The sequence below is a fragment of the Oreochromis niloticus genome, linkage group LG23 (genome assembly GCF_001858045.2).
Source record: "Oreochromis niloticus isolate F11D_XX linkage group LG23, O_niloticus_UMD_NMBU, whole genome shotgun sequence".
NCBI lineage: Eukaryota > Metazoa > Chordata > Actinopteri > Cichliformes > Cichlidae > Oreochromis > Oreochromis niloticus.
The window spans coordinates 43,589,920-43,605,065 of NC_031986.2; the positions used below are offsets into that span (position 1 = coordinate 43,589,920).

Genomic DNA, 15,146 nt, shown 5'->3' on the forward strand with positions numbered 1-15,146 from the left:
TTTTTTTATGCTTACATAATTGATAGCATCTCAGCTTTAGAAGCTTATCTTTACCCAATCAAAGCTCAGTAGCCAAGAATAAATTATGAAGAACTTGAAGCAAGCTGTTTATCTATATGCTGGAAATAAAAGGTACTGAAGCCTTGATTTTAGCATTATGGCTGTTTGGGGTGAGCAATGTAGCCTCGAAGTTGTAGGAAATTTGCAATAATGGTATGTATGAAAATAACAAGAAAAATGCTGAAAAATACTCCACTGGCTTGCAGGCAGCAGCATTTATTTGTGCAAAAAAATGAAGGACATTTTCTATCCTTCTTTTTTCCAATGAACTGCTGATGATAGACTAACTCATTCGAAGTGTGAATCTGTCAAGGTACCAGCAGCAGCAGCATTATAGTACAATAGTAGTGACACAGGATGAGTCAAAGGTAAGCACAAACGTAGCCCAGGTGGTGTTTTTCCCTGGAAATTAAGTAAAAGTGCAGCATAACTGCTTAACACTAACAGTCAACAACACGCTCCAGAAACCTGTACAATATTGTCACATAATAAAAAACAGAAACTGGAAAATACTTTCTACCTGGGATGTTGTGTCTTGGGTCGAACATTTTATTCAGCTGCCTAAAGCCCTCTTTTAGCTCCATGTAATTGCATCAATAACCTTCCACCATTTGCTCTTCCTGTCATATGGAGTGCAACCAGCGAGTACTCCTGCGAGACCTTTCTTGAGTCATTTGTTTACTTTTGGGTTGCACATCAGCAGCTGCTAGCATCTCCTCCTTTCCAGCCGTCACAGCCTGGCTGTACTCGACGGTGTGTTTTTGCTTCAAGTGGTGAAACAACTTTGTTGTTTCCACCTTTTTCAGTAACAGTTTTCTTCCATATTTTGCAAGGTACTGAGCTTTATTGTAGCCAAACAACTTCCATACTATTAAAGAAGCTCTCATTTTAAGCACTATATCATCATCATGACATGCTACTGTGCTGACAGAGATGTTTAGGCTTTTGTTGTTGTGTATTATCATTTTACGATTGTTTTACATCATTTTAATTTTTCCGTGCCAAAAGTGGCTGTATCAGCTAACTAGAGCAAATTTGGTCAGTGAGGTGCATCCTGTAAAGTTGCCTCACCTTTATGGATCTAGCTGAAGTGCCGATAAGCTCATTCCGTGGCAAGGGGTCAATCCATCCTGAATTCACAAGAGTCAGTACTCCTTCTTTAGAAAGGTCAGAATTTAATAAACTTGCACACAATGGTCACCAAATGGGTCTTCACACAAACTGTGTTCAAGTCAAGCACATATGTGCTGTTTTATGGACGTTAACCTGTGAATTGTGAATGGTACAAGAGCCGGATGAACTGCTATGTCATGGATGTTCTAGTTTTAACTCACCAAATGAATGCCAGTATCCTTTTTTCACGTTTGTCAAAGAATTGAACAAACATGTAAACTTGTTTACTTCTGCTGTAAAGTTGAATCTATGAACTGAAGGTGGCCTTATCAGCTGCATTTTTAAACCTCAGAGTTTGCAGCTTGACTGAATTTATTTATTTATGGGCCCTTTGGCATGTGTCGTCTTAACTTGAGGGCCTCAGTTTTATCCATTTACAGCACAATGAGACGAGTACAGATTACGCAGACCTTGGCTGGAAATGCTTCATTTCAAACTTCAATACATTTTAATCGCTGAGTGTTGAAAACTGATGAGAAACTGTTTCTCGGGTATCATATTGCCACCAATATCCAGCTACAGTTTGGTGAGAAAATAAAATTTTAAGGCATTAATAGTCCCATCTTTTTTTTTTTTTACCAACTTTCAGTATTTTTTAGTTTCAGTCTCATTTTTAGTTTGCAAATTATGATGGAAATCAAATGGAAAAATGCAACTTGTTAAGGTGAAAGGAAGCTTTTGTTCCATAGTCATCCACCCAAAGGTCTTACAAACTTTATGAGGAGCTATGCATTGAGTAGCCATAATTGGGCAGATTAGGACTGTCTTACTGAGCTGCTCAGTCACATGCATAAACCTGCAGATCAGCATGGTCACCCAAAACGGCTCTACCATGTCAGGCTTAGGTTTCGCCTATATTAAATGGAGCCTCAGTGAATAGAAGGTCCTGCCTGCACTGTGCGAGTGAATGAAGAAGACCAGGGATGAGTATTGAGCCTAGATGTAGCTGGAGGACCGTTAGAAAAATGGTGTCACTCTCTCCTTAGCTGTAACCTGACCTGTTGTCAGCAGGCTTCGCTAAAGGTCAGGGTACAATGGATACAGTGGAAAGGCCACAGCACCCCTAAAACAGCCTCGGAGCTGCAGTTTTATTTTGGTTGAGATCCATTCAGGCCGCTTCCAAAACTGGTTTCGAGGTGAAAAATTGTTTCCTGTATGAGACTTTGTATAAAATTTATGGTTTAAGAATTTTATAGTCATATTTTGACCAGAGTGAATGCTTTCCTGGCTCACTCTGAGGGGTTTAAATTTTATTTTCTTGACATGGTTTGAATGAAGCCCTCACTGGGTGACAGAAAAATGACTGTACAGAAGGAGAGCCCTGACACAGCTTTTGCTTTTATACCGAGTGATAGTTACGTGCATAAGCCATACCTTTGAAATAAATAGAAAAAATTACCAGTGACTGTACTTCCTTTTCTACTGTGCACCAATAGACTTTGTGACTCTTTACACAGCATCCACCGTAGGGGGGGCTTTGGTGGGGACTGCCTTTTCCACCAGCCTGCTGTGTTTTCTCCTTAAGAGAAGAAGCGGATATGCGAGAAGCTTCATGAATCATTCACATGTTAACAAATCTGTGGTGTTCATTGGCAGAGTGGTAGGGATCAAATGGGCCAAGCTGGGTCGGCTATGAGCTTGTTTACAGTCACTGTCACTTGTCAGTCTAATGAACTATACACAGCAGAACACTTATCTCATGCTATGCATTACAGCCCATTAACTGCTGCTGTATGGCACACTCCAGTTTCCCGGCAATTTAGATGGCAGCCTCGAGACAGGAGCGCTGCCATGAATGCGGCTGTTTTTCAAGTGGATGTGCTTTTCAACAAAGGTCTTTGGATCTGCAACGTAACAGCCTGGAAAAAAACTGCTCACACTTATACCACCCACATTATTAAAGGGGACAGTTTTTTCTTTATTCTCTGCTTTTACTAGAGTGGCTTTGCATGAGTGAGTTCAACATAATCTTTATTTCTCTGGTATTGAGTCTTAGTGCAAAACAAATTGTTTGCAAAGCTGCATTTCGGCCAACTTTCTTCTGATTGGCTGACCCTTGTAACCGAAAGGTTTGAGGAGGTTTGAAGCCTGAGCTTGTGAATCACAAGTTGCTGTCCTCGTCTGAGACCTTGGCCGTGTTCAATATGAGCATCTCCCACCGTAACAGCGTAAAAGGTTTTCTTTAAGTATTTAATTTCTTTTCCATAGTTAGTTAATATATAGTTTACAGTGAGCTCCATCTGTGTGAGTAATTATGAGACTGAAGGAAAGATTGGAACAACTTATCTCTGAGTCACATGCACACACATATACACAACCCACACGGTTCTAACGTTTGCCAGCTTTACACTGATTGATTTAAATTCTTTTGTGTGCATGCATGTGGGCTTTTTGCTTATTTTTCCTGTGTGGTCCTGTGCATACCTGCCAAAGTGTGGTTGCCTTTGTGCTCTAATCTCTGTCTTCCCTCCTCCACAGTTCGAGGGCTGTAACAAAGCCTTTTCTCGTCTGGAGAATCTGAAGATCCACCTGAGGAGCCACACAGGAGAGAAGCCGTACCTGTGCCAGCACCCTGGCTGCCAGAAAGCTTTCAGCAACTCCAGCGATCGGGCCAAGCATCAGCGCACTCACCTGGACACGGTCAGAATCGAAGCCTCTGCTCCCTCACCGCACCCCTCCCAGTGTCTCACCAGAATGGAATAATGTTTAATCTGAACTACTGATGTTTGCATATGTTGTTTTCATTTACTTTCTTTGAAATCCATTTCGGGATTAGTTTGAGGAACTTATTTGGATACCATACTGCAATTGCATCACATCAGCTGCAAAGTCAGGGGCGTCTTGGATCAGGATGCTTTAAAAAAAGGATTTAAAAAAATGTAAAAGACTGTTTGGCAGGAGTGTGAAGGTGGGCAGAGGCGACTTCTGTTGCCCTCTACTTAGTACCCACACTGATCTTTGAACTTTCAATAATACACCGCTGTATAGTTTCATTCATTTCATTTGTAGCCGTCGCGTTGGTAACTTCTGCCCACGTTCAGACATATAAACACTTGACAAAGTAGTTCAAACCACCTTTGTTTTAGTTCCTGCTATAGTAGGCGTCTCCACGATCATACACAACCAAACACAGACTACGGCTGGCAACAATAAGTAAAAACATTACTTTTTGAATGTCCCCTCGGTGAGTGAGTGAGTGTGCAGATCATGCGAACGGTATCCCTTCTCTGATTTTACAACATTCAAACTTTTCTAAGCCCCAGTGCCTCTTTCCACATCATGACAGTCTTAGATTTAATTTGCTGTCAGTCAGTGAGCCGTGTGGCATTCTCACCCACTTTCCTCTTGCAGTGACATGCCACAGATCATTAAACGATCAGTGTCATTTGGCCAAGTTGCAGCTTTTGCCATAACAGGCTTGGATTGGGACTCCAAGCTCAGACAGAGCTTTGTCTGTTTCTCTGACCCGTGGAACGAGAAGGAAAGGTTGAGTCAGTCCTTGCTGCCACTCGTCATGTCTCAGTAGCCCCACCAATTTACCACCCACTTTATCACCATCCGTATGCCAGCACAGCTAGGGAGTAAATAAGTTGTTGGGCTCAAATTATATTCTTAAGTACGTCGGGTTTCCTCTGCAAGGGAGAAATTTTTTACTTTTTTCCCCTTTAAGTCAATAAATCGAATCCCAATTAATTTTTTCTGACATCTGTATCTACTGTCTGCGTTTGAAAGATTACTTAAATCTGATTTGAAACAACCAGCTCAATATGTGCCTCCCAATAAAACGCCACTGGACTAGAGCACTTTTAATCTTACAGTGCCCAACACCATTGGATGAGCGCATGGACAAGCAGGACTGTAATTAAGTACTCATTTACTTGAATTTTGTGTCATTTTTTAATGTATTTCTATGTTCTACTTATACTATATCCTATTTTAGATGCAAATATTCTACTTTGCAACCATTACAGGTCAATCTACCCTACCACCATTCCCTACCAAGTATACACAGTTATGCACCACTGCTTTTCATGCACGTTGATGCTTTTTTGCACCATTTTCTATACCAGTTTTATTTCTGATTGCATTTCTGAGTTCAAGGTGTGTAAGTGTGCGTATTATTGAGTAGTTATTTGAAGGAGTATTTCAAATTTGTATATAATGAACCTAAGTCCCTTTATGAAGGGGGCAGCTGTGGCTTACATGGTAGAGCCTAGCATGCTAAAGCTCAGTGGGTCAGTTTGTGTTCCTCCAGTCTGTATTTTGGAGTAAGAACCAAGAGTTGCCTCCAAAGCATTCATCACAAAGTATGAATGTGTCTGATTGAGTGAATAAGACTTATAAGCTATGAGTGCTTGATTTGACTATCAGTACCAGTCCATTTATTCAAATTTAATTGTTTAGAAATAAACAGGAAAACTAAATTCAGAACAAAGCTTGTGCTCGTAGAGTCATGACAAAACCTAACACTAAAAGTTTCTCTGAAAGGAGTCGTACAATATGAAATAACAGGCAACGCTCATCTCAGAGAAGGTGAAAAGAGACTAAAGGGGGAGATGGTTGACAGACAGGTGGCCTTCAACTTTTTGAGCCAATACTCAAAGAATTCGGATATAGAACATCGGTAATGCTGAGCGGTTAGAAAAAGAGTAGCAGTGGGTCTGGTAGTGTCACCCTTGATTATTTTTTCCAGAAAAAGTAACTTTAGCAGTATTTTTGTAACCAGAATATTTCCCCCTGTTTTCACTGAACTGGCCATGCACCAATACTTTTCTATATGTAACAGTAAATTATTAAGTAGTAAGAGTAGAAATGTTAATGCAGACTTGTGTTGTTCTATCAGTTAGGGATTTTCTTCCACTGCACACTCTTTCCACAGTAGACCCAACGATACAGCTAATCTGGGACCCCGATGCTTATGGCTTCACATTAACACCCCGCGATGGCTTTCACTGTGCCTGCCCAGTCGGCTGCCCTGCCAGAAACGCTGAGGAGGAAAATCATTTTAAAGCTTAATTATATTTATCCTACACAGAAGTTTTACTACACTCTTTTTTTAAAGTCAGGGCTCTGCGCTGTATCGAGTTGGTTTCTTGGCAAAACAAACAGAGATGATTGGCATTATAAGCACTTTGGAATGACAACAGGTTATTTAGAGAAAACGTTAAAGTGCAGAGCTAATAAAGTCTGTAAAACTTCTGTTACTGAATGTAAAAAGTAAAAAGAATCTCTATCACCATCCTTCATTTTAATTAGAAAAATGTGAAATAAAGTGGTGTACTCCATCGCGGTGTATCAAGTGTGCATGCCCACTGACAAATGCTTAATTATTAAGAATACTCCTCAACATGGTTGACTATATTTGAATAAGATAATTTCTCACTAGCTACTTTATTAGGTACCTCTTCTAGTACAGGGTTGGACTACCTAATTTTTCATGGCATAAAACTCGAGTCCTGGAAACATAATTCAGAGATTTTGGTCCATGAATATTGTTATATACACGATAACAATAATTAGGTAGGCTGTGTCATTCACACAATGGTCGGTTGGTTCTAAGGAGTCCAACATGTGCCAAGAAAACATCCCCACACTTTTACAGCAGCACCAACCAGCTTGAACTGTTGATACAAGGCATGGAGGATTCATGCTTTCAGGTTGCTCACACCAATCCTGACCCTACCTTCAAAATATTGCAGTGAAGTCGTGCAGATTATAGCTTCAGTTTCCTGTTCTTGTTCTTGCTGATGGGACTGGCACCTTGTGTGGTCTTCTACAGCTTCAGCCAACCTGCTTTAGGGTTTTATGTGATCTGCATTCATAGGTGTTCTTCTTTAGTTACTTCTTGCATCAAAAAGGCATTTCTGTTGCTTATTGAATGTTTTCTGTTTTTTAGGCCATTCTATGTAAACCCTGGAGATGATTGTGCAGGAAAATGTCAGTAGATCAGCAGTTTCTGAAGTACTTAGAAGTGCCTGCTTGGCACCAACAACCATGCTACACTCGGAGCAACTTTCTTCCTCATTCTGATGCTCAGTTTGAACTTCAGCAGGTTGTCTTGAACACGTCTATATGTTGCTGCCATGTGATCAGCTGATTAGACATTTACATTAACGAGCGGTACCTAATGAAGTGGCCAGTGAGTGTATTTCTTACGCTGATATATTATAGTGTTTGTCTTTAAGTCTTTATACATTATTAATCATGCAGTATCAGTGCTGTCAGTAGCAGGAGAGATGGGTTTCATTGCTGAGTGAGTGGAACTGCAACTGCAAGTGAAATACGATGCTTAAACCCTGAAAAACTAATAACCAAAGAGATGTTGTGGTATTCAAGGTTTTGTCAACTGATTGTCTTTTCTTTTCATCCTTTGTCTGGTCTTCCTTTTACCTCACATTATGTGTCTTTCTCAGCCGAAAGGTAGGACTTTATCTTTGCCTTTACTTACAAGAAGTTTCATATTTACTGCATGTTCATTTTTCTCCTTTCCTTTACAATTTTCTTTTTTAGCTGCTTATATTATTCTGTGTCTCTGTTATTAGAAAAGCTAAATTTATGCATTTTTCTCTGATAACTGAACAGAAATATTTCCTCTCTCCTCCCAGAAACCGTATGCATGTCAGATCTCCGGTTGTACCAAGCGCTACACGGATCCCAGCTCCCTACGCAAACACGTCAAGATCCACTCGGCCAAAGAGCAACAGGTGCGTAGGAAGGTAAGACACTCTGCTGGAGGGAGAAACGGAAAAAAAAGAAAAACTGTAGTGCAGTGGTTTAAAAAGAAACATCATATAGGAACCAAACGTATGTCAGATGTCCCATATGGAAAAGAAATAGAAAAAAACTTACAAAAGATTTGTCCTACTTCATATAGTGAATCATATCAGGCTTATATGATTTACTCATGAAAGTGGCCACTTTCATGTATTGTTTTAGGAAGTATCCAAAACATACAAGTTTCATTTATATAATTTTTCAAGGGATCTTATCTGTTTTCACTCTTGTATGCTTTTCATACAAGTTTCACACAAGACAGATACAAACTTTATAAGATTTATATAAATCTTTTCCATGTGGGGTTACCGGTGACATTTGTTGTTTTCTTAATTTTTAAGTAGCAAATTAAAGCCAGTGGACATTAAAACTTAGAAGCTGCTGCGTCATGGTTCATTTATTCTTAAATAAATTGTTTATAAAATCGAAACTATTGAAAGTAGAAGATTTAGTGAAACTACAGACATTATTAATTATGTTTAAGGCTAAAAATAATATATTGCCTCTCAAGTTACAAAGATTATTATGTGCTTGGGAGGTGAGGACAGCCGAAGGAAACATCATTTTCAGCATCAGCTCGCTAGGCCCACACAAAGATTAATGAGTCCAACGGTTATGGGTGTACGATTGTGGAACTCTCTTCATTATAATCTGAAGAGTTGTAGAAATTTACGTTGTTTTAAAAAGTGTTACATGTTTAAAACGATAAATCAATATGAAGAATACGAAAGAAATTTGAGTTAACTCCTTATTTTATTTACTTGTTTTTTCCTCCTTGTTATTATGTGCTGTGGTATACTGCTGATTGCAATTTTGCTGTTTGGTCTGCGCTATGATCTGTAGATAAATGCTAGTGTGTTCCTTGGTTAATGGCGCCCACTTGTAATATTAGTTGGAATGTAGATGGGGGGCAGGGTTTAATAAGAATATTTTCTTCTTCCTCCTCCTTTTCACTCTTGGTTGCGGTGTTATATCAAGGGAAAGCATGGTTTGTGTGTATGAAAGAATAAAACTGTTGAAACTGTTGAACCAAGTGTGAAATAAATAAATAAATGAAATGAAATTTTGCAGCTCAAGCCCTATTGCTGATCTTTTTCTGCAGCTAGTTTCCTGCATGACCTTATTCGGGTCGTTAAGGTAGAGCTGCAACTTTAACATAATTTGTCCTTTCTTAGGTCACATTATCTGCAGATCCATCAAGTTGCTCTAACTGAGGGGTTTTGAAGCAGGGAGCCGTGTAGTGGAGTATCTTTTGAGAATCATTTCCCCAACAATAGATCAGGTTTGACCACATTTCATCATGCTTGTGGTCAAAAGCCCATTCTTTCCCTAACTGGAAGTGGGTAAATAAGAGAGAGAAAGGGCCCATTGTTGTGTAAAGGGCTGGATAGTGGCAGGCTGGATGATGTGTTTCTTTGCTTAGTGTCGTAAAGGGAAACACATGTGTGCTTGTAGCATTGTTAATAAGCTGTAGTGCAGAATACCCCAGTGGCCAGATGTTATGGACAAATGTCAAACAAACGCTCTTACTCCACTCTTGGATTTGGCCCAAAGGAGGAAAAAAAACTTTAAGAGTGTCGCAGTGGAGAAAGCCGAGCCCTAATTACTTGCAATGAATGCTTCGCAGGGCTGTCTTAAGAATCCCCAGAAGGACATGCGCATACACATTTACTGATTTACGGTATCTAAATGTGAAATCAAAACATGGAAAATGCCAGCTGTAAAGCTGTTAGGTTTAGCTTTTTTTGGGGGGGAGGAGTTAAATCACTTGTGATTTGACTTTTCAGCAAAGCCAGAATCTTAAAAGATAGAAGCCACAGATAAAATAATCTGTTCACTTACTGCTCTTAATGAACTCTGTGGGAATAATCAGAGAGTGGAGTAGATGGGATGATGAAGAATGTTTCCACCCACAAACTGACCACAATATCAGAACTCAGACAGATGGACAAACAGACTGAGAGGGTTGCAGTGATGTTGGAAAATAAAAAAAAATCTTGGATGACATTGTCCTTGCCTGCAAATTGAGCACCGACACTTGACTTCACTCGTTCAAAGGGCCCACAGCAACACTGCCAGGTTTTTATGCCTCTTGGCATCATGAAGTTATCACTCATTATTATCATTATTATTATTATTATACACTCCACTGAAAAATATGTATTAGTCAGCATAGTTATTATCTGAGCACGATTACAAAAACACAAACTTGATTTACATTTAGTTCACAATTCAATGATGAAAGAAACTCGCATATTGGATTCAAATGTTTAAGAGTTGCACCAGCTGCTTTTTGGTTTAAACTAAGCCTGCTTATAATAGATGTTGGCAAAGTATAAACATAAAATACAAATTTTTAATTTAAAAAGTGTTGCTCTGCACAAACTGTAGAGATTAGTTTTACTGTTACAAGTTTGACTGTTAAGTAGTTGAATCAACTAGCAGTGCTGTTGATTCGGCAGATTTTCAAACACAACCATCTCTAGGATTTACAGAGAATGCTCTAAAAAGAGAGAATTGCCTCTCTTTTTAGACCTCGTTTGGCTCTCAGCGAAGGCGGTCGCACTTTTCCTCCTCTCCTCCTTTCCCCTATCTTCCCTGCTTAGCTGCTTATGTCCTTGTCTTGTCTCGTGTTTTTTTTTTTCTTTCACTTCTCGCCTTCGATGCTTGTTTCCTGCGGGGGAACACGGCGGGTCTATGTGCCGCGCTGGAATGATAGCGCTGTGCAGGGCGGCTGCTGTGTTCGCTTCGGATGACTCCTCACCCCCCACCCAACCCCGTGGCTTGTCATGTCCTTCATAATGTTGTGCTGTGGACATTCATGTGCTTTTTTGTGCAGAGGAGTTTTTTTGTTTCCTGTTCTCATGCTGTCCTACCATGGAAGCACAGCATGAGTAGGGGTCTCTTTTTTTCCTCTTGTACTTTCCCATTGTAATGTACATTTCAATGTTTTTCTCTAATGCTACCAATCTCCGACCTGTATCCCCATGTAATGTCTGTGTTGTATGTGTAAGGTCGGGGGGGTCCCATTTCACTGCAGGGCAACCTGCATGTGACGAATAAAGCTTTGATTGATTGATTGATTGATTGATTGATTGATTGATTGATTGAATATCCACTGAACCACAGTTCTCTGGGCATTGTTGATGCAAGAGGTCAAATGAGAATAACTAGACTGCTTTGAGCTGATAGGAAGGCAAGAGTGACTCAAAAAACCACTCATTACAACACAGTATGCAGAAGAGCATCTCTAACTGAACGACAAGTCGAACCTTGAAGCTGATGGTCTGCAGCAGCAGAAGACCACGTGAGGTACCGCTCCTGTCAGATAAAAACTTCAGGTTACAAATTGTGCAGGCTCACCAAAGTTGGACAACAAGAGATTAGGAAAACGTTACCTAGTCTGATGAGTGTCCCTTTCTGCATTCAGATAAAAGATTCAGAATTTGGCATTGCTCCTTCCTGCCCACCAACCTTTCAGGCTGATGGTGTTTTACTGATGTGGGGGTGTTTTCTTGTCACACTTTAGTACCAAGTGACCAAAATTCAATCACCACAGCCCGAGTATTGTTTCTGATCATTCCCATCACTTTATGACCAGAGTGTGCCCATCTTCTGGTGGCTGCAGGATAACATGCCATGTCACAAAGCTCAGATCATCTCAAACTGGTTTCTTGAACATGACAAGGAGTTCACCGTGCTCAGTCGGTCCCCAGATCTTTGGTGAAGTGGGAGATTCACATCATCGATGTGGAGCTGACAAAATCTGCAGCTGCAAATCTGCAACATCAAAATACATTAAAAAGTCATTAAAAAAAAAAAAAGCATCCCTTTTATTCTGCAAGGCCCAAAGCAGGTCTGAGTGGAGCCTGTACTGTTAGCCTGTGTGGTCATCGTGTTTAATAAGAATAATTAGAAGGTCAGTGGTTCTAACCTCTGCTCTTCCCCAAACCAACGATGCTAAACCCCCATTTGTGTGTGTGTGTGTGTGTGTGTGTGTCGGTGGGGGCTTTTGCCTTTATTGGACAGTGACAGTGGAGATGGACACAAAAGAGAGAGAGAGGGGAAGACACACAGCAAAGGGCTGCGGGTTGGACTCGAACCCAGGCCGCTGCTTTCTGGCCATACAGCATGTGGTTGCCTGCTCAACCAAAACCCCAAGTTGACCCTGATGAATTCATTGGTGTGTTTGTGTAATACATAAAATGTTGTATGTGCAGAAAAAGCGTTTTGTATCTCCTGTTGTGTAAAGTGTTTTGGGTGGCCCGTGTAATCAGAAAAGCACTATGATCGTAGGTGGATTCCACTGTTCTCTAGTCCGTGTCTTATTTCTTGGTGGCCATATTTGCTTTATACACTGGAGTCTGAAGTCTTTTTTCTGCCTACATCAGACAGTCAGCTGTATTACTATCCCATTCTCTCTTTTTACATCTTGGCATTTTTAAAGTTAAATCTCCTGATGACAGTAAAGAAGCCCTGTGTGTACCTCAGCAGCTATAATGTTTTATTACATAGAAATCCAGTAATGTATACAACAGAGTTCAGCTATTCCACTGATCCATAAGGCAGATGTCTCATTTTGTCAACTGACACAGGTTTCATTTGGTTTGAATTTTATCTTTGTGGCGTGTGATCTCGCTGAAATGTGTCTTCAGTTGCCCCCATTAAAGTTGGCAGTGAAAGAAACAGGAGCAATCTCACATTGGCTCTGAGTTCGTACAGTGATCGCTTACCAATTATGTCTAAGGCCAACGCATGACTCAAAAAAGAACATATGATCTTTCCCCCGGTTCCCCTTGACTGACAATTCTATTCTCATTTGCTGATTTACTGTTTTAGATCAACATTACAATCACATTATTGCAAAAAGATGAAGCGAACACTCTCACACACACACACACACGAGGTCCAAGCTACGAACAGGCCAAACTGAAGTCGTCTTGTTCTTAGATTGAGTAATCTTGCAGACCAGATGGAGTTCTCTCCATTTAAATGACTCATCATCATTTCTTGTAAACATTTGAAGTTTATTCTTATCGTTGCTTATTTTTCTCAGCTTCGGCCCTGCCCTCACCTGGAGCAGGATGTCCTGAGCGACTGTCTGTCCATGCAGCACCTCCAGAGCTCCACCTCTACGCAGCACCTCTACAATGGCAAAGATGGCCATTCTCCTGCATTGGGCCAAGACATCTTCACAGGTAGACACCTGTCATCTGTCATTCTCATAGCCTGATTTCTTCCTCTAATAATTGATCTCTTAATTAATCGGTTTCTTTACCAATAAAACATCTCAAATTTCCAGTTATTTTTTTCATAAAACATGCAAAAATTGAAGTTGGGTAAGAAAACAGATTAATACATGTGGCTTAAATACAAAATATAATGTGTCACCAGTAGTAGCAACATCATTCATGGTTAAACAATTTCAAATATGAGTGAAATCGACTGGCCACATCTCAAAATATCGAAGCCCAGGGAGTATTTGTTCCAAAGCAGAAGAACACGCCAGCGAGTGAGGTCCAGACCGCCAGAAATCCCAACACCTGGCAAAGCAATCACCGAGTCATTGGTGGTAATCAGCAGCCATGTCAACATTCCTGCAGATGTATTGTGGTAATTCTGCACTCTCAGGCAGTGAAAATCATACTTGGTGGTGCCTTTGGTCAAAAGATAAACAATCTACACCACATAATTGAACTTTAATTGCTCGTGCACATTTTATATCAACATTTTAGCTGTTAGACCATACTTGGTCCTTTGAGTTTATAAGGGAAGTGTTACAGCCTTGTGCTTTTGTTTGTTTGGTTTGGATTTCATAACCATGTCATGTTAACCTGTCTTCCTGTCATGCAAAGGCTGCAAAAACCATTAGCAGCCACTAGAACTGGAAAATTTTATTCATCACATGTGGCCTTTAAGCGTCTTTTAAACTTCCACTTTTCTAACTGATGAATTTGACCGTCACTAAAAGTCAGCGCCACACTGAATTGGGAACAAGAGAGAGATAAATGGATTATAACCATCCTAAAGACAAGAGCGATTCCCTGCAGCTTCCTCCCTTTATGGACACATCTGTCCTTGTGTTCTGCCTCTACCACAGCCAGGCTCCCCACTGTTGTCTGTTATTGTTGCTGGATCTCGGCGCACCGTTGATGACTATGAAAGCTCAACTTTTCTTTGAATGTGGAACCAGGCCTCTGAGTCTTGGCTCTTTACCTCCTGCTCCCCTCTCTTTCTGAGAGTTGCTTTCTCTCTTGGTTTAAATCATTTAAAGCCCCAGAGGAGCCAAAGCAGTCAAGGACGCCGTGTTATTCGAGGTCAGAAAAGGTTAGACTTCAGGATCTCTATTTACGCGACTTTCTCTTTGTTCTAGAGCCAATAGGATGCATGTAAGTAGTGGGCCAAAGTGGGCAGCCATCCCATCATTAACACTTGTGGAGCAGAAAATGAGTCATGCTTCCAGTCAGAGCTAAACTTGTTTTCCTGTTCACTGCATATAAGTCTGTTCCTATTCACATGTCTGCAGCAAGACTTACGAGAACCCCCCCTCTCTGTTTTATAGAGCATAATTAGAGTGTTCCCTGATTAACCAGAGGAAGGACTCATCATAGTTTAGTACAGAGGTTTATGTGCTCCTGCTGCTATGCTCTCGGTTTCTTCTCACAGAGATTTCTTCCTGAACTCAACAAGAAGCTTTTCAAATCCGCTCGACAGCATCTTTGGTACATAATCCCACTCTAACTCTTAAAGAGCAACATCAGATCCTTTTTGTCTTCCTCCACAAGGAACCAGTGATGAAATTGAGGCAATCACAGCCATTATTTGTCGACTGTTTTGCCGGTGTGGTAGCAGATGTTGGGGCTAAAGGGGAAAACATTTAAGGTCTGTGATTGATGATTTCGGGGTAATGAATCAAGCTTGTAACCATTTCAGAGCGCTGTCAGATCAGGCCTCGGCATGCTTCCACTTGAGAACAGCTGGGCCTGAAAACTGCAAAACCAGGAGCACCCATCTTTCCTCTTCCTTTCATCTCCTCCCGTCTCCTGCTCTCGTCGCCGGTTAACTGGCCCAGACAGTCAATGTGCTTCTCGCCTTTTGGATGCTGGGAAAGAAATCAGCTGCTAAACTTAGCAGAAGAT

At 40.7% G+C, this 15,146-nt stretch overlaps 1 protein-coding gene across 1 annotated transcript in view; it reads left to right on the top strand.

Annotated features, from left to right (window-relative positions):
• glis1b (GLIS family zinc finger 1b) overlaps positions 1-15,146 on the top strand; it is a 74,079-nt gene that overhangs the window by 47,353 nt on the left and 11,580 nt on the right. The window contains 3 exon segments of the mRNA XM_025902969.1: positions 3,712-3,873; positions 7,839-7,949; positions 13,064-13,205. Coding sequence (XP_025758754.1) covers positions 3,712-3,873; positions 7,839-7,949; positions 13,064-13,205 — 415 coding nt within the window.